The sequence below is a fragment of the Pteropus vampyrus genome, unplaced genomic scaffold (assembly GCF_000151845.1).
Source record: "Pteropus vampyrus isolate Shadow unplaced genomic scaffold, Pvam_2.0 Scaffold276, whole genome shotgun sequence".
NCBI lineage: Eukaryota > Metazoa > Chordata > Mammalia > Chiroptera > Pteropodidae > Pteropus > Pteropus vampyrus.
Window position 1 is genome coordinate 2,655,437 of NW_011889057.1, and position 18,343 is coordinate 2,673,779.

Consider the following 18,343-nt stretch of genomic DNA (forward strand, 5'->3'; position numbering starts at 1 on the left):
CCCAGCTCAATTTATTGCTAATCTGTGAAATGGGGATAGCAACATCAAGCCTCACTGCCTCCCAAGGGTTCTGCCAGCCTCAAATAGCCTTGAAATGCTTTCCAAAGGTCCTAACAATGCTTTGCAGCCATTAAAAAGCATGTCCTACATATAATGACATATAAAGATGATATAAAAAGATACACAAGTGATTATTATAGTCTTCCTGTGGATTTTAACTGTTTTAAAGAGGAAAACAAGACATAGTGTTATGTAAAAACAAGTTGCAGAACAGCATGAATTGTATGATTCAATTTTAATTTAAAAAAATTAAGTCATACCATTTAACAGTGGTATGAAGAGTGGGATTAAGGGAGCTTGTCATTTTTTACATCTTATATTTCTATATGTAGATCTATAATTTAGTTATATATCAATAATATATGTATTTTAATATTATATAAACAGATTTACACTTACATGTTCATATTAAATATGTATTTCTGTATTCGCATTTGAAAAATTTACAATAAGCCCATTTAAATTTTTTATTGTAAAAAAACTTAAAGCAAATGTGAAGTATTTTTATAACATTAGCTCTGATCCCAAGAATGACAAACTTTTGTTTATTTTATAATTCTATTCTATGATTCTGTGGGGAAGTGGTGGCAAAAATAACAAAAGGGACAAGGACAACCACAAGACTGGGTTTAGGGGAAGAGTAATGAAGAGTAGAACCTAGTCCCAGCCAAAGGGCCATGGCCATTAGCTGGGAACAGCCCCCTTTCCTCCCTGAGCAGGGACTGAATTTCCAGGAAGAGGTAGTCCTCCAAGCCTCAGAACCCAGTACTGTCTTCATGCCCCAGTCCTCTGGCCTTCTTGTCCCTTGGCTCCTGGTTTCTTGGGATGTTTCTGCTCTCAACATCATTTAAAAGCTCCAAATCAAATAATCATGTGTCCAGCTGGATGGAAAGTCAGAAAATCAGGAGCCTCTTTAGTGAAAGATGGTGGTGTGTATCAAGTCTGACACCAAATTGACCTTCCCGCTTGAGGAAGAGGAAATGAGTTCAAGTGGAACATATTGACACCCTACTCAGTTGCTCACATACCCCAAAGTCGAAGGCCTCTCAGATAGCTGGATATATCTATCTGGGCCAGCACCAAAGATAAACACTGCTGGGAATCACCCAGCCACTGGGATTTGTTGGAAAGTTCTACACCTCATTACAGCCTCAGCTACTCATTCTCACACCCAAATCCGATGGGCTCAGCTGAACTGAAAAAGTTAAAAAAAAAAAAATACAAAAGGAAACACTTATCTAATGCTTACACTGTGGGCTAAGTACTATTCTAAGCTCTTAAATACAGTAATGCATTTAATCTTCACAAGAGCCCTATGGAGTAGAAATGATACTATCATTTTTCAGATGAGGAAATTGAGGCACGAATTTGAACCTAGGCAGTCAAGCTCTGGCTCCACACTTTTAACCAGCTCCCTATGCTGCCTATTAGCTAAGTACCATGAGCAGCATTTTGTAGGCAGTGTGCGTCTGCTAAACCAATCCTTCATTTGACCCATATGCGCAGAAACCCAAAAGTGGACCAGATGGCCAAGGCTGAATTCTCTCACTCTCTTGCCTTTCTCCAAAGACAGGGCTTGGGATGAGGGAGCAGGGCCAGAGAGGGAAAGGCAAAGTAGGTGAAGGCCCAGGGGACACAGGCAGTACATGTCATAGAAGAGGCATTGAGCAGGCAGCAAGAGGCAAGGTTTAGCCTTGGCATTGCCATTCACTTGCTATATGCCCTTTCTTTAAGGGGATTTTGCTTTTGAATAAAAAAGTCACCAGAACCTGGTAATACAATGCATGGCATATAGTAGGTGCTCAATAAAATAATTAAAAAATATTTAAAGCCAAATAGAAAATCTCTAAAATGCCTTTGGGCTCTTAACACCCTGTGAGTCTGACAGGAAAGAACCCTCCCCACTCCATCTGCCAATAGCCCCTTTGAAGAAAGCTCAGCAGGGACAGAGTTAAAGGAACCTCATTAATTTGTCTCCTCTACCCCATCACTTTGAAATGTGGGCCCCCCTCATACTTACATCGAAAATAATTACTGTCATCCAAAATAACAAATCATTAACTAGGCTCTAGATTTTAGTCTAATAGCTGCCTAATGGGCAGCTCTTAAAAAGCCAGGTGTAAGCTAGCTCGTTTCCTCTCCAGACATTCATTGAACATAGTCATGGGCAAAGTACCTACTTGTGTGCATATATGGGAAGACAAAGGCAAATAAGACACAACTTCATCCTGTCCTCAAGATCATAGTACCATAAAAAGAGACAGAAAGTCTACAAATAACTATAAAATATATCTATGTCTAGCTCAAGAGGGCAGAAAGAGGAAGTGGAGTTATTGTAACAGACTATCTTAGCCTCAAGATGGGAGAAGACAAAGGTATCTGTTTTTTTCCATACTTAACCTCAACTTCTATTCCCTGCAGCCTCGGTGGGAGAACATGTCTTTTTTTCTGTTCTGAGCAGGGACCTGAGACCACCACTCTTCCTCCACCTCAGCCTCACCCTGCAGATGCCCATCCACACTGCATTCCTCCAGTAGTAGCTGATGCTATCTCTCCACACAGGTTGGGACTCGCAGGTCTTGGAACATCTTGCCTTCTCCTGTCTGGGTAGTCTGAGACCCAAGGAAAGGTCGCCAATTCCTTTCCAGAAGAGTGGGTCCCCCATGCCCATCTCAAGTACATTCCAGGACACACCTTTGAGTCTACACTCCCTCCATCCCCACCCTTCTTAAAGCTGGCTCTGCTTCCCCTGCGAAGCCCAGGTGTTGGTGGGAGGAGGAAAGGCAGATACCATCAGAGGTGAGGCAGGGAGGGGCCCACAGAACTGGTGTTCCCACTGGTACTGTTTCCTGCCCTGATGGCTCACTCACCCTCAGTCTGGGTGGGGAGAGTCAGGTACGGACAAGATGTCTCAGTCCCTAGGCCAGTCACTACTCTCTCCCTTTGGAAGCCCTTCACTTAGATTTCATGCAAGGATACAGAACCTGATGGACCCAGGTGATGCTGGACAAATGGTGCATTCATAGCCACAGAGGTAGAAGGTAGGTAGCATGCATGTGCTGAGCTGCAACCTTCTTCCTGTAGGAAGTTCCTTGATTTGCCCCAAAGGGTGGTCACAGAAGCAGCTCAAGCCCCTGGAATCTTCGTTCCACATGCTCCAGAGATCATCTCACCTTGGATGTAGAGCAAGGTTTTTGCTTGGCAACTGGGGAGGGTGTTTGTTCCCAGGGTAACAAGATATGAAAGACTTAGGAGCCTCGGGTATTTCCCATCCACTTCTGCAGAGAAGTAATTCCATACCTCAGTCTAAGCTGGAGTCTTGAAGAGGCTAGAAATGCAAACTTTCCACTGGTAACCCCACCTCTACCCTCAAAACCTCCAGCTGCCCACCCACCAAAAACTATTAAGGTGGGTTCAGGTGAGGATGAGTAAATCAAATCAATGATCGGTTAAAAGTGTTTATTTTTAGGGGAAAGGGGAAAGGGAGCAACACAGAGGTAACTTTTGGCATCTTCTTTCCAGGCCATCATCCCCACGTGCTTCTCAACCCAAAGCACTGGCAGGAGGGGGCCCAAAGACACGCTGAAGGGCCAGACAGTCACAGTCAGTCAGAGAGATATGCAAAATCCTGGAGAGGCGGGATTCAAGAGTCTGTCCCAGGCCCCTTGTCCTGGAATAGGATTAGAGCTCAGGGGCATAGGGCTCCCCAGTGGGTGAAGGCACTCGTAGTTCAGCATCGTGCCTTACCACGGTGAAGAGCCCCACCACTGCCAGTAAAGCCATCACCATGACAGCGGAGCAGATGCTAAACATGTTCCGAGTGCCTGTTTTGCGATCACTGTCATGGAGGACTAGGAGTCCCAGACAGGCCAGTAAGTGCAGGGGCACCCGGAACCAGTTGAGTACACCAGCTTGCTCTGTCTCAGGGATCACTTTTCTCCGCAGGAAGCTCATGCTTGGAAAGTACAGCCCACAGGCCAATTCGATAAGTAGGAAGGCGATGAAGGACTCCACTGGACTCTCCTGGCCTGGGTTGGTGGAGAAAGTCAACATGAAGAGGGAGAAGACCACGATGAGGACAGCAAGGGAGAGTAGGTGCATAGGTTGAAGGTGGTACCTCTTGGAGGTAGCAATGCGATACAAGGAAGAGCCAAGCAGGCTGGCTGCCATGAAGCTGGAGAAGATAATGCCCAGTGGGGCCCCATGTGGGTCCAGCACAGGTGTCCAGAGGAAAACAAAGATGAAAATGACACTCTCAAACAGGGCCTGTATGGTACCTAGCAACAGTACACGGCGGTCTGACAGGAGGCAGCGCAGGCCCCCAGCACAGGTCCTTGAGAAGGCACGCTGCCGATCATAGTTCTCTCCCCAGTTGTGAAGGGCAAAGGCCCCAGCCAGAGCCAAGAGAGGGATGGCAACCACAAAGGGCGCTACAGGCCCTAGCCCCATCCAGCAGGCCACAGCCTCAGCTGCCACACCTGCCACTACAGCCAGCACGTGGTTCCAGAAGGCGGCTCGGGCAAAGGTAGTTGGGATCCACTCAGCAGGGAAGTCATGCCGATCCACGTGCTCATGGATGTACCAGGCCTCGAAGGCAGAGAAGAGCAGGGCAGTGGACAGCCCACCAAGTGCTCGGCCCACCAGCAACACAAAGTAGTCCTGAGAGAGTTTGGTTAAGCAGCATAGAGAGTAAGTGAGGGAGAAGAGGACACAAGACTTCTTTCGACCCAGCCAATCCACAAGGGAGGAGGCCACCAGTCCAAAGAGTACTGTGGAGGCAAGCCCACAGACATAGAGAATGGCAATTTGACCCTCTAGGAAGTGGTAATGCTGATATAGTTTATAGAGATAGGGGGCCTGAAGCCAGTCAGCTGCCAGGGCCAGGAAGTAGACCTGATAGAAGTCCAGCTGAAATCGAAGGAAGGAGGGATTGCTACAGGCCCTTCCAGGGGGCTTGGCCTGGCATCTTGACAGCTCCAATCCCAGGCAGGAGGCCAGGAGAACCACAAAGACAAGGTAGGCAGTCACCAGCATGGCGGGCCCCCGGACGACCTGGGGAAAGAAGGGGATTTCAAAGTCACATCTCTTGCCCAGTCAGCACTGTCAAGGGGCTGGGTGTCTAAGCAGAAGGCAGCTCCACCCTACCCCCTGCCAACTGCACTTCCCCACCCCTCAACTCCACTCCCCCAGAGCTCAGACCGGAGGGACGAGTTGGGTGGGTGGGAGGAGTGGCCCGCCAGAGCTGTCTCCTAGGACACTGTGGGGCAGGGAGGGGTAAGAGGAGAGGGAAGAAGATGAGCATTCACCCCACCCTTGCCTGGCATATGAAAGAGGGAGTCCCTTAAATAATCCCAGCCCCGCAAATTAAGGGGCTGCTGCCCTCTTCCACGACAGCTTCTGCATACTTCCTTCTATTTCCTTCCATTCTCTCTGAGGAGCCCGTTTTGCCCTCAATGTGTTGTCATCTGTCCCAGGCATCCCTCCCGCCCGCGCGGGCCTCTCAAGTTCCTTCACGGTCACGCGCGCGTATCTCACATTCCCCATCCTCCAGGTCACGGGCAGCCCCCTGCGCTCCCTAGCCCCTACCCAGTGCCGCCACACCCGCTTGCCCCTCGCCCAGACCCCGTCTCACCTGCTGCCCCGGTCTGCGGGGACGCTCCGGACACGTCCGGCTCCAGGCCGCCCGGCCACCCTGGCCGCTCTACCTCCGGCTCCGGTTCGGGTTCCAGCAGCGCACCCGCCCCTCACAGCCTGCTTCCGGGAGCCGGGTAGGCCTCCAGCCGCCGCCATGATAGTCCCGTCACGTGACAGGGGTGCGGCGCTTAAACCCCGCCTTCCTCCGCCTGCCTGCCCCTACCGGCGCACCGCCGAACGCCCGACGCTGGGTAGGGGACTGCTAGAGGTTGGGGCGTTGATGTTCCCTGTCCATCGTCGTTCGTTACCCTCCTGTGACACCGGCTCCTGCGGCTTTCGATACTTGCGGGCCCACCCCTAAATAAAGGCCTATTTTCTCTCTCTTCCTCTGTGCCGTGAGTTAGAGATGCCCACATCACGCAGAGCCCCAGGGGCAGGAGCTTCCCAAGGAATCCACGGGTTCCTCTGTTTCCCCCTCTCCGTTATAGTGACTTCCAGGCCAGAAGTCAGTAAGGCCCAGACACCTGAGGGAGGCAGTGTGGTGTAAAGGACTTGGACTCCGGCTGCAGACAAAGATTCAAATCCCAACCTTGTTAGTTACCAGCTGTCTGGCCTCGGGCAAGCCACATAACTTCTCAGTGTCCCAATTTCTTCGTCTGAAGTCATAGGAAAGCATCGCCTATAACTGAAGGCTGAAGTTCAGCGGCAGCACAGGGTTAAGACCGCCCACCTCTTGCCACTTACCAGCTGTGTTACTTTGGAAAAGTTATTTAACCTCTCTCCAGCCTTAGCATGACCTCTTCCAGACCCTCCAGTGGCTTCTCATCTCACTAAGCATAAAAGCCAAAATCTTTATAATGGCTTACAAACCCCTCTGTCCTCTGTTCTCTGCTACTTCTCTGACTTCATCTCCTACTATTCTCCCTCCAGCTCCTGTACTGGCTACTACCAGGGCCTTTGCACACTGTGCCCTAGTGCTCCCAGGTATCCACATGATTCCCTTCCTCAGAGCCACCAGTTAGTTCTCTGTTCAAATGTCACCTTATCAGAGAGGCCATCCTTGGCCATCTTGTTCATTTTTTATTTTATCTTATATTTTTAGGCGAGGCAACCCTTGGTTGACCTCACAGATTGCAAGGAACTTGTCATTTTACAATCCCTTACTTTTTGGGCCATCTTGTTTAAAGTAGCAACAACACTACTTCCACTACACTACTTAATCTACCTGATTTCCTTCCAACTCCCTATTCTCCTTTGCTGCATTTTCTTCATAACACAATACCATCTGGCATACTATATAATTTACTTATTTATTTACTATCTCGTCTCCCAACAGATTTTGATCTATTTTGTTCACTTGTATTTCTAGTACTTAAAACAGTTACTAGTACATAAAATAATCCAATAAATATTTGATGAATGAATGAATAAATTAATCCATGTAAATTACTCTAAAAAACGCTGGCCTATATTAGCTGTTAACACTTATCAAATGGTTATTATGTACCTAAGCTCTATTTTAAGAAGTCCCGGGCCAACAGCTATAGATGAATTATCTAATTTAACTGTCACAACAACCCTTAAGGTAAGTACTATTATTAACCCCCAGAGTTGAGAAGGTTAGGTAACATGTCCAGAGTCACATGGTGAGAGGTAGAGTCAAATTTAGGACCCAGATCTTTCCAATTCCATGCTCATATGGTTTCTGAGATTAAATGAGTTCACCTAGCTGCACAGGTAATTAGTAAATGTAGGTTTTCTTTATACGAAAGCTTGGAGGGTAGGAGGGTCTAGGATTACATCTCGAGAAGTACTTTCTTATGATAAAGGAAACAGCTGAGATTTATATCCAAGCTCCAGAGTGCCTTCATCCCTAAATGGCAAACTTCTAGAGAGTAGGAAGGGGTAGTGGTTCCCATGCACTCATCTAGAAACACTAAGACTCAGAACTTATGATTTCTCCAAGGTCATTCAGGGAGTGAGGGCATGAGTGACCCAAATGTCCTCTATCCCAGCCCTGGACTGAAGCCCATTGAACTCATGACACCCAGTCTCTCAATTCTTGGTGGTCTTTTCTTTGGGAGTGGAGGTTAACCTGAATGAAGGCAGGGAGTGGGACAGGATGACCTTACATTCCTTGCCTTCTTCCAGGACTGAGACCAGTTTTCTCCTATTATTGAGTTGCATTCTGTTCAAAAACACCTGACAGAGACTTAAAGCAAGATTACATTGTTTTGGATTATTTTTGTTTATTTTAGGACCTATTCATAATACATTTACTCTTCAAAGTTCCCCTGGCCCCTCAGAGCTGTGAGGCACAGCTGGGAAAGATCCTAGATATGGAGAATGTGCCAGCAGATGACTGTAAAGGACAAAGGGCAGCCCATGAGTGCAATTCATCTCTAAGACACACTTCTAGTAGAGGGCAGGAAGGTCTGGGGAGTGTATGTGGGAGTCACACAGGGGAAGTCTTGGCTTTCAGGGCAGGTGGGGAAGATGCTCTGGGAGTTACTAGGAACCATGCAAAGGAGCAACATTTAAAACTTTTATTATGAAAATTTTTACACATACACAAAGGTAGAGAACATAGTTCTATGGACCTCTATATACTTAATTCAACAATATTGATTTTGTCACTTTGTTCCTTCTACTCCTTTCTGTCTTTTTTTTTATTTGCCAAAATATTTAAAATTAAATATGTCTCTTCACTTTAGTATGCATTTTTAGAAAATAAGGACCTTTTCTTACTTAACCCCACAGTCATTTTTACATCTAACAAAATCAACACTGATTCCTTGGCATCGTAAACACTCAGTCCATAATTAACTGTCCCTAATTGTTTGAAAATGTCTTTTTACAATTGGGTTGTCCAAATCAAGAACCAAATCAAGATCCTTATGTTCCATGTGGTAGTTGTCTTTTCATGTGCCTTCTCATCTTTTCCCCGCTGCCATGGACTGTAGTTGAAGAAATTGGGTCAGATTTCCTTTAGAATATCCCACATTCTGGATGTGTCTTCTTACTTCCTTGTTACGTCATTTAATCTGCTCTTCCATCCCAAGTATTTCCTATTAAATGGAGGTTAGGTCTAGACTTTTGATTAGAATCGTGCTCAATGTTTTTGTTTGGCAAGACTCCTTCATAGGTGGAGCTGAGTCCTTCAGACTGCAGCACAACAGGAAGTACATGGTGTGTGGCTGTGCCCCTTTTAGTGATGCTAAGATTCATCAGGGTGTCAGGTGATGACAGCTTGATTCCTCCATTGTAAAGTTCTCCATCAACCATCATCCTTGGTTTCATTCATTGTAGATATTTGTTTTGATCAATTATTTCGTTAAGGGTTGCAAAATTGTGATTTTTCAGATTCCATATTCTTTCCACCTTCGCTGGAATTCTTCTATAAATAACAAGTTTCTCCACCACTTACAGCTATTTGGCTACCCTGAAATATAGTTTACATAGGATAGGCAGCATAAATGCTTAATTCTTTTTCTTTTTAACTGCCAATTTTAAGAATAAGAAATTGAGAGAAGCATCATTTTTCAAAAGTTTTGGGCTTAGAGCTGAGTAAGGATGGATGGCCTGGATAGTGGGTGGGGAAAGGAGGGATTATTTTGAAGCTGTGTCCAGCCCCCACTTACTCCAGGGCATGGAGTGTTGGGGGGACAGACAGATACTGGAAGGCTTGATGTCCTGGCGCTTGGATAGCAACAAGATGGGCATGTGACAGGCCTAGTGTGCAGGTAGCTGCAGAACAGAGAGAGAGAGAGAGAGAGAGAGAGAGAGAGAGAGAGAGAGAGAGAGAGAGAGAGAGATATGGGTAGGCAGAAAGAGAGGTAGGAAGTGAACAAACAGCTAGGCACAGAGACAGGAAGAGAGATAAACACAGAAAGGGAAACAAAATGAGAGATCATGAATGAAATGCACCCAGAAGCAGAATAGGACAGAAAAGAATAGAAATATGAGAACTGAAAGACAAAGAAAAAGAAAATAGACATAAAGACACAAATTGAGACAGGGAAAGGGGAAAGAAAAAGACATATATGTTAAGTAGATTTTAAATTATAAGGGGAAATAGAGAAAATTAGAAAGATAGAAAGTGGAAAAAACCAGATGTCAAGACACAGGTGAAAGCAGAATGCCCCAGTGATGAGAGTAAGAAGGAAACAGGAATAAAGCAGAGTGACATAGAAAGAATAGAAGAATAGAAGGAAAGATAAATCGAAGGATAGAGATTAAAAAGGAAAGAACAAAGGATCCTATAGAAGGAGGATGAGAAAGAGAAGATTGAAAAAGACTAGTGTCAGAGAACTTGAGAAATGTGGAAGGGGGCCCAGAGGCTCTCAGCTTAGGATCTAGTGCTGGGCAGCCCTGTGTGAATGGGATCATTGGGAACCTGAGTCAAGGGTTCCCAGTTTCCCTCACCCCCATGCCAGATGAGCATAGATGTCACGGATGGAATTAATCCTGGAAGATTGAGGTCATGAGGCTGGGCGAGCACTCAGAGATTTGAAAGACAAGACAGCCACACAGAGAACGCCAGGTTTCTAGAAGCAAAGGACCATGTAAGATGCCATAATATCCAAGGGGAGGGAGGAGCCAGAAACCCTCTGTTCAGCCTCCTCTTCTGGTCCAAGAACCACTGACCATCTTCACTTGACTTAAGATGAGAGGTAAGAGGTCAAGAGACTCTTGGGTCAGTTGGGGATATGGGCAGAGGTCCAAGGGGTAAGAAATGGCTCCTTTTCAAAGGATTCCCCTACCACCTCTAGAGGAAGAATCTATCTTATCCTTGTAAATTGCAGAGGAATTGAGCAAAGAAGGGTCTCCAAGGGAGGCTCACTAGAGGGAGAAAATGGTCAACTTGCTCACCTTCAGGGGCCATGGAGGAGGCTCTGAGAAGAACAGTTTCCATTCCAGAAGTTGCAGAAGAGGAGGTTCTGGAACCAGCAAGAACATACACAGAAACTAACTTCAAAGCAGATACTCGCTCTCACCTCAAGGATTGAGGGGAAGGCCAGGGGCTCTGAGCAGCCTGTTGCCTTTATCTGCCTGAGTGAGGGGTCCAGGTGACCCCTCTCACTCCACCCAGAGCTTCTGCCTCCTGCTTGGGGGTTAGGGGTGGGCAATAGCCCATCTAGACTATCAGACAGTGCCTCTGGGAGGTGCGCTGTCCCCTGAAGCAGCAGCGGCAGTGGCCAATGGAGCCTGGAGTTCCCCAGGCAGGCCCTTGGCCACAGCCGTCACTGTAGCCTAAGCAGGAGCTCGGACAGGCAGCTTGGCCCTTGGAGCAAGGGTAAATGGGGCAAGGTGAGGGGTGGCAGCAGGTCGAGTGTGGACCAGAGCATGGGACACAGGAGCTGTGTGGACAAGTTGAAGGAGGACAGGCAGGGCAGGGAGGGCAGGAGCAGGAGCAGGGTGGTCCAGGGAGGTTGGGACAGGAGGGGCAGGTAGCTGCGTGAGAGGGATAGGCAGTACAGGAGCAGGTGGGAGGGAGACAGCCAGGGCAGGTGCAGGCACAGGCAGAAAGGGGACAGGACAGACAAGGAGAGGCAGCTGGTGGGCCGTGCCCAGAGGGTGCAGGAGGCTGTTGGTGGGTTGCCTTCTTGTTCCGAGGCCCCAGACGTAGGCCTAGAGAGAAGTCCATTAGGCTGCAGGAGCAGGCAAGCTGGGGGTTGGGTGAAGGGGAGGGCAGGGGTGCAGTAGGAGGGGCAGGCTGTGGGGGCAGGGGTGGAGGCAGGATTAAACCTAAGACACTGCTGAGCCTTGCTGATCCTTCAGGCAGATCAGACCTTCCCATCACAGTCCTCGCATTTCAGGCCTGCCCGGCAATGCTCTTCAACCACCCTCCTCTCCACTGAAAATCGTCCAACTGCACCAGACGAGGACATGTACTTCAAATAAGACGTGCGCTTTCATGCCTTCAGTCCTTTGTTCACACTGTTCCTTCTGCTTAGAGTGCCTTTTCTCTTTTTCCCACCTGGCAAGGTCCTATAGTCTCTGAAGTTTTCCCCTTTATTCAATCAAAAAGTATTTCTTGAGCTCCAGGAACCTGATAACTACCTAAGTAAGGACCCCCGCCCATCACTCTCCAGCCCTGATGGCCAGAATGGCTGCTTCAGGCTCCCAAACAGTCTCTGTAGGGGACTTAGGGAAGAATAAGGAGGAGCAGGAGGAGGAGGAGGAGGCGGAAGGGGAGGAGGAGGAAGAGGAGGAGGAGGAAGAAGAGGAGGAGGACAAGCAGCAGCAACAGAAGTGCTCTGAGATTGAGCAAAGGATATGGTGGGAGCTGGCAGCTGAGGGAGGATGCCTGGGTGTTTTTAGACAGGGCAAGTCCCAGGCGTGGGTGTGGGGATGCCCGGCAGTCTCTGGGAGACTGACAACCAGCTTGGAAAAGACAGCTAGGTTTCCTCTCTTATGGAGCTCCGATGAAAAGTGAGAGGTAGTGAGTGAGGAGTGGGGACCAAAACCAAAAAGGGTAAACAAACAAATATATTAGCTTATTTCAGAGCATGCAAATGGCAATGAAAAAAATGGTGATGTGATAAAGTGACTCAGAGAGATGGATCCATCAGAGGAGCAGCTAGACGGCCCCCAAACAGTCAGGTATGACAGCCCTTAAGGATTTTGAGAGAGACACAATCTGTCAAGCCCTGACAGACCAGGGGAAAGCCGCCTGAGGCCGAATGGAATCCAGGAGGCTGGGCTATGGAGAAAAATAAAGCTGAGAAGGGGATAATGAGAGATGGAGGTTGCAATCTAAAATTGGGTTATCAGGGAAAGTGCCACTGAGAAGTGACATTTTAGCAAAGACCTGAAGAAAGTGAGGGAGGAGTCATGGAGATATCTACTGGAAGAACATTCCAGAGGAGGGACAGCAAGGGCAAAGAGTAAAGCGGAGTCATAATGATAGAGGTAGAGAGCAAGGCAGAGGCCTTGGGAGACACAGCAGGGACTTGAATCTTATTCCAAGAAAAAGGGAAAACCACTGAGGTGTTTTAGGCGAGAAAGTTTAGGGTCTTCTTGGTCCTACTCCTGCCCCTGGTTAGAATGTTCTGCTTCTTGTGTAACTGGTAAAACAATTTTGGAAAACAGTTTGGCATTACCTGATAAAATTGCGATTGCCTGAACATACACTGATTCTTAGTTTGGTAGCCTCGAGAATTTCTTACATGTGTGTACTTGGAAACATGTACAAGAATGTTCTTAGCAGAATTAGATAGCCTGAACTGAAAACAACTCAAACATCCACCAATAGTAGAGTAAAAAAAAAATAAACTGTGGTATATTCATGTAACTGAATATTATGCAACAATGAAAAAGACAATTATATGCAACAACTTGGATATATCTCACAAACAAAATAAGTAAGACACAAAAGAATAATACAGTATCATTCCATTTATATAAGCCTTGAAACAAGCAAAGTTAAGCAATTGTTTAATACATACATAGGTGTTAAAACTATAAAGAAAAACGAGGAAATAATGATCACAAAGGTCAGGATGGTGGTTACTTCTTAGGGGAGGGAAGGAATTATGGAAGAAACACATGAAAGTTTCTGAGGTGTAGGCAATACTCTCATTCTTGACCTGAGTAGCAGTTGAATAGGTATTTATTTTATTCCAATTTATTCTGTACACTGTTCATAATATATTTATATGCTCTTTCAGGAAAAGAAAATAAAAGTACCACTTCTTTTACTGCTCCATGCTGCCTCATCCAGATTATTATGTTGAAGTTAAATATTCCTAGTTCATACATCTTACATCAGACCTCGAGGACATCAATCTTCCTTGTATTTCTGATACCTATCATTGTCTGACATATAGCAGATCCCCAAAAACTGTTTGCCGAGTTAGACTGAATTGAATTCCCCCAAGTCTCTCATCCCATGGAGAGGCAGATAACTGCAGAAGAGGAAGAAGCCTGCAGTGGTGAAGAGAGCTCGGGATCACCAAGACCTGGGTTCCCATTTCCTAGCTGTGTGATATTGGTCAAGTCACTTAATCTCTCTGGTTCTCGGCTCCCTATTCTATGAAATGGGGATGATAACTGCTACCTCTCTGTACTGCTGTGTGGATTAGATAAATGAGTAATATACAAATGTATGTGCCTAGCAAATGCCTGGAACATTTAGGTACTCAACAAAGAATAGCTTCCCAACCCTCTTCCCCCAGCCCCACACCTTTTCTTCAAAGGAGTCTGCTAGAAGGGGCAACCAGACATCAAAGACGGGCCCAGATCCTCAGGACTTCTTGAGGCTAAGGCTGGGATGTAGTCTGGTCAAGAGCTGGCAGACAGTGAGATCTGATTGAAGCTGAACAGATCCCAGGCAGTTGGTGGGAGCTGGCAAGGGAGATAAGACACCAGGGTCTGGGAGTTTCCATCCGGGGAAGTCCCAGGTGTGGGTGCTAGGGTGCCAGGGTGGCCCCACCCAATACCCTGGCCCTAGGGGATGTGGGCACAGGGAGGAAAGTGGGTCAGAGCAGGGCTGGAACTTAACCCCATTGGTCCTATGAACTTTTTGCCAACTCTGGAGGAGACACAGCCACAAAGAAGCCTGCTTCTTTCTCCAAAGGGCCCTCAGTTCCTTTTCTTCAGAAAGGAAGAACTTTAGAACCTTGGGATCTAGAAAGGAGGAACTGGAAGCCCCCCAGTGTACAGAGGAGAGATAATGCCCTAACTCCTGAATGGAGGTTCTGTACAAAACAGACTGCTACACCCACCCACACGGTGACTGGCAGACACCTGGAGCACTCACCTTACGCACACTCTAGGCAACCGTGGAGGCAGACATGCTCCTTGCTCCTCATTCCAGGAGCAGGACAGGTCAGGGCTGGATCTGAGAGGGGGCGGGGTGTCTGGTAGAACAGCTCAGAGGAGCCTCTAGTGAGACTCCAGCTGGGCAAATGCAAGCATCCCTCACTCAGAGGGCTTTGCCAAAAACATGGGGCCTTGCTTTCCATTTATAATCTCAGGCCTAAACCTATAGATTCATCTTCTCTTTGTGCCTCTGTTTCTCTTTCTGGAGGAGATGAAGAAATGGATAGAATCATTCCAGGGCAGGTTTACCAGGTGTCCCAGGGTCCTGCTTTGGCCATTAGGAGGTACTTACCATCCCTCCTTTGTGGCATATCCAAAGCTAGGTGGGGAGCAGGAATGGAAGGTCTCTCTTCTTTCTGGGGGAGGAGGGTGGCTGGGAGCCAGCACCCCAATTCAAGGGCCTTTGCACATACTCTTCTGCTGCCCTCCCTGCTCTCCACTCTTCCACTCACTCTTTCCCAGAAGCCTTTCTTGATCTCCTTGGCTGGGGTAAAAATGGCTACTATCCATTCTCATAGTACCTTATGCCTCTCCACACTGGTTATCACTTGCAATTTTGTAAATTATTTGGTTAACATCTGACTGCTTCCCCGGCCTACAGGCCTGCAAGGGCAGGAACCATATCTGGGTATTTCCCGGGCCTAGCACAGTGCTTGGCATACAGTGGATGCTTAATAAAGATTTGTTGAATTCATGAAAAGTACATGTTTAGAGAAGAAATTCCTAGAGTTGTTTAGGTTAGTTCTGAAATCCTGTGTTTCAAAATCAGGACCTTATTCTATGTGGGGATGTGGGCAGCACTGAGACTGGTAAGGACCTTCCACACACACACTTATTCACCAGGAGAGCCAACAAACTGGCAAGCACAGAATAGGCCTGGTACAAAGGGTGGAATTGAGCAAGGACCTAGGACAGGGCAGGCACCAGCCTTGGCACAGAGCAGGGGAGGAGATGAGAGAGGAAGGGAGGAAGGAAAAGGAGAAGACACGTGTTGTACAAAACATGTTTTCATCACACCCTCCTGGGTGCCCTGGTCTCCAAGCCCCGATGGCACTTCCGTGCCTTAATGATGTCCTTGGGGGTTGAAACGGAGCTCCCTCAACCTCCCGCAGACATCTGCCAGCCACCTCTGAGTATGGCATAAGACATCCTTCCCAGTACCAGACTGGGCAGGGGAAAACTATCTATTCAGTGTCCTGATGCTGATGGGGAGAGGGCGAGTGAAAATTTGGGATGGGGCAATATAGCAAAGTCAAGGCAGGTGGGACAGGTATATGGATCCTTTCCCTCTCACGATCTCTCATTCTAGCCTTTGTGATGAGGGGAGCAAAGGAAGCCTATTCCTAGGGCCCCCAAGACACTATTTCTCGAAGTTGCCAGGGTGACCAAGTAGAGCCACCACAAACAGAGCAAAGCCTAGAAATAAAGATGACCCAAGAGAAAGAGAAATGAGGGGAACTCTCTTCACCAGTTTCCAGAGTGGGAGGCCCTCTTCAGAAGCCTCCTCCTGAAATCCCTGGATAGAAGACTGGCTCCATTGCAAGATGGAGAGAAGAATCTGAAACCTTCCAAATGCCTCTCTTCCTTGTTTCTTAGTCCTGTCTCAGCACTTTGTTTTGACTTCCAAACTGCTACAGCCACTAGACAGACCCCAGTCACTGGGTCCTGAGGAGGCCTGGCAATCCTGAAGGGCGGGTCTTCCTGGGCATCGCCTCCTGGCTGCTGTCCCTGGCTGGGGACCGAGGAGGTTTCCAGAAGGGCAGAGCCACAGTTACCAAGGTGGATGGATAGACGAACATTTACTAGCGACAAGGACAGGGGCAGACAGACTAACCAGGACAAAGAGGAGGGCAAAGAAATGGAATTCCAGACCTGCTCTCTCTTTCTAGGTGATTCTAAGTGTTTTGTCCCCCATTTTAGCTTCCCTGTCCCCATTTGCTACCCTAATTGCATAGTCTCAGAGCTCTTGGCCTGGAGACCAGCCCTTGAACCTCTCTAAGAAGGAGAAAGGGAAGAATTGAAAGAAGAGAAACCTAGCAGGGAGAGACCAAGCAGAGAGAGTGTCACAGGAGTTGGGAGGTGGTGGTTCCTGGTTTTGTGTTAAGATGCCCAGCTAGGGGCCTGGGAGGGAGTGGCATCCTCGCCTGGTTCATGAGGACAGGAGACTCATTCACTGTAAACCAAGTACAGATGTGCAGGGCGGGGCGTGGGGAAGCGGGGAATCAGGGCCACATTCACAAACCGCAGCTGGGCCCATCCTCCAGCTGCCACCCCCAGGGCAGGAGGGGTTAACTCTGCAGCCTCCTGGCAAGATCCCTGCCACACAGGCAGGGTGCCATCCCACCCCAGCCTGGAAGCCTGGGTCCAACTCCCTAACACCTGCCCCTCCCACACTGCTGAGAGCTGCTCCCAGGGTAACCAAGCAAAGTCAACAGCAGCCAGGCCACCTGGGGACGGGACCCTGGAGTACCTATTCCCAGCTCTTCCCACCCCTGGAGTGAAAGGGAGGGCCTTGTCTGCCCCCCATTGACGTCTTCTGTTCTCCAGAGATAGCCGTAGTATGCCCCTTCTTTCCCCCTCTCCTTCATCTGACTCTGGCTACCAAAAGTGGCCTTTTTCAGAAGGGAGGACACTTGGCCTTCAGGGTGGCAGCGAGGACAGAGCAGAGTGATTCCAGTACGGAAAATGTGATGTGATCAGAAGTCCATGTCTCCATTGCTGGCCACCCCCGGGGATTGCCGAGAAGGTCCTTTGGGTGCCTCTTTCCAGCCTAGCCCAGCCTCTGCTACTGCTGCCCTTCTCCACTTTCTCACTCCCACTCCTAATCCCTGTGGGACTGCTTAAGGTCCATGCACAGAACTTGGACTTCAGACCCCTTCTTTTCTCTCGCTCTGTCCTCAGTAGAATAGAGACTGATACCCTGGGTTCCCATTCTAGGGCTGACAGTCTGTGGTGGTCATGATAAAGTCAGAGAATGTCTCTCTCAGACACTAACTGATTCTGGGTGAGCATGCGCACGCGCGCGTGCGCGCACACACACCCAGAGTCAACCACATTCGTGGCGCATCTACCAGGCAGGCAAGCGCTGGTTAAGGCAGACACACACCCTGGGCTAGGGCTTTCTCCCTCACACCCAGCCCAAGGCTCCTCCCACTCCCAGCACAGTTCCTCTTGCCCTCCTCCCCAGTCTCTCCCCCTCCAGATCCAAGCCTAAAGATGGGGATAACTTTGGCAGCCGGGGAGCCAGCTGCCCTAACTCCTGGAGCTTATTCAAGGCAGGGTGAAAGGGAGGAGGTCTTTGAGCCCAGGCCTCAGCACCCCTCGCAATCCCCACTAGTTAAACCAGTTTGCTCCTGGGACCAAAGGACCATCTAGGGTAGGCAAAGGGAAGCAGAGACTACTTTGCTCTGCAGACGAAAGCTAAGCAAAGGGCAAAGACTGTGGCATCTGCTCTGGCATACCCCTGCCCTATCACTCCACCCCTTGGAGCAAGGGGATACAGCTCCCATTGCCTACTCTGGGGAGGTACCAGAGACTGGCCTCATTCAACCACAGCCTGACCAGAGAACTCAAACAGTACCCTCAGATGGCAGGAAGGGGGACAGTGCCAGAGAGAAAGGGTGGCATCATGGGCCCAGGACACTGACCTCTTCTGCCAGCCTTGCCCGGCCTCCCCGGGATGGAGCCACGGAAGCCCAGCAAATGGGAGGGGCAGAGAGACCCAGGCGTCCCGAGCCGCCCCGCCCAGCCCCCCTCCCACCACCCCCCGCCCCCCAGCCCCAGGGCACCGAGGAGGGAGCCGGGCAGGGGCAGGAGGCAGGGG

At 48.7% G+C, this 18,343-nt stretch overlaps 1 protein-coding gene and 1 long non-coding RNA gene across 2 annotated transcripts; both read right to left on the bottom strand.

The window, feature by feature from the left end:
• Positions 1–3,502: 3,502 nt before the first annotated feature.
• Positions 3,503–5,880, bottom strand: MFSD5 (major facilitator superfamily domain containing 5). The gene is made up of 2 exons (XM_011375825.2): positions 5,693–5,880; positions 3,503–5,112 (listed from the first exon to the last, which is right to left on the bottom strand). Exon 2 carries the CDS (start codon positions 5,092–5,094, stop codon positions 3,742–3,744), a length of 1,353 nt encoding a protein of 450 aa, XP_011374127.1. The 5' UTR covers positions 5,095–5,112; positions 5,693–5,880; the 3' UTR covers positions 3,503–3,741.
• A 2,452-nt stretch (positions 5,881–8,332) lies between these two features.
• On the bottom strand, positions 8,333–18,197 carry LOC111729715. The gene is made up of 3 exons (XR_002776357.1): positions 18,168–18,197; positions 10,567–10,634; positions 8,333–9,136 (listed from the first exon to the last, which is right to left on the bottom strand). It is a non-coding gene; the product is annotated as an uncharacterized LOC111729715 (long non-coding RNA).
• Positions 18,198–18,343: the final 146 nt, after the last annotated feature.

What these genes read in the sequence shown, in the direction of transcription:
- MFSD5 (XM_011375825.2), bottom strand. Translation starts at nt 5,094, where the DNA reads ATGCTGGTGACTGCCTACCTTGTCTTTGTGGTTCTCCTGGCCTCCTGC.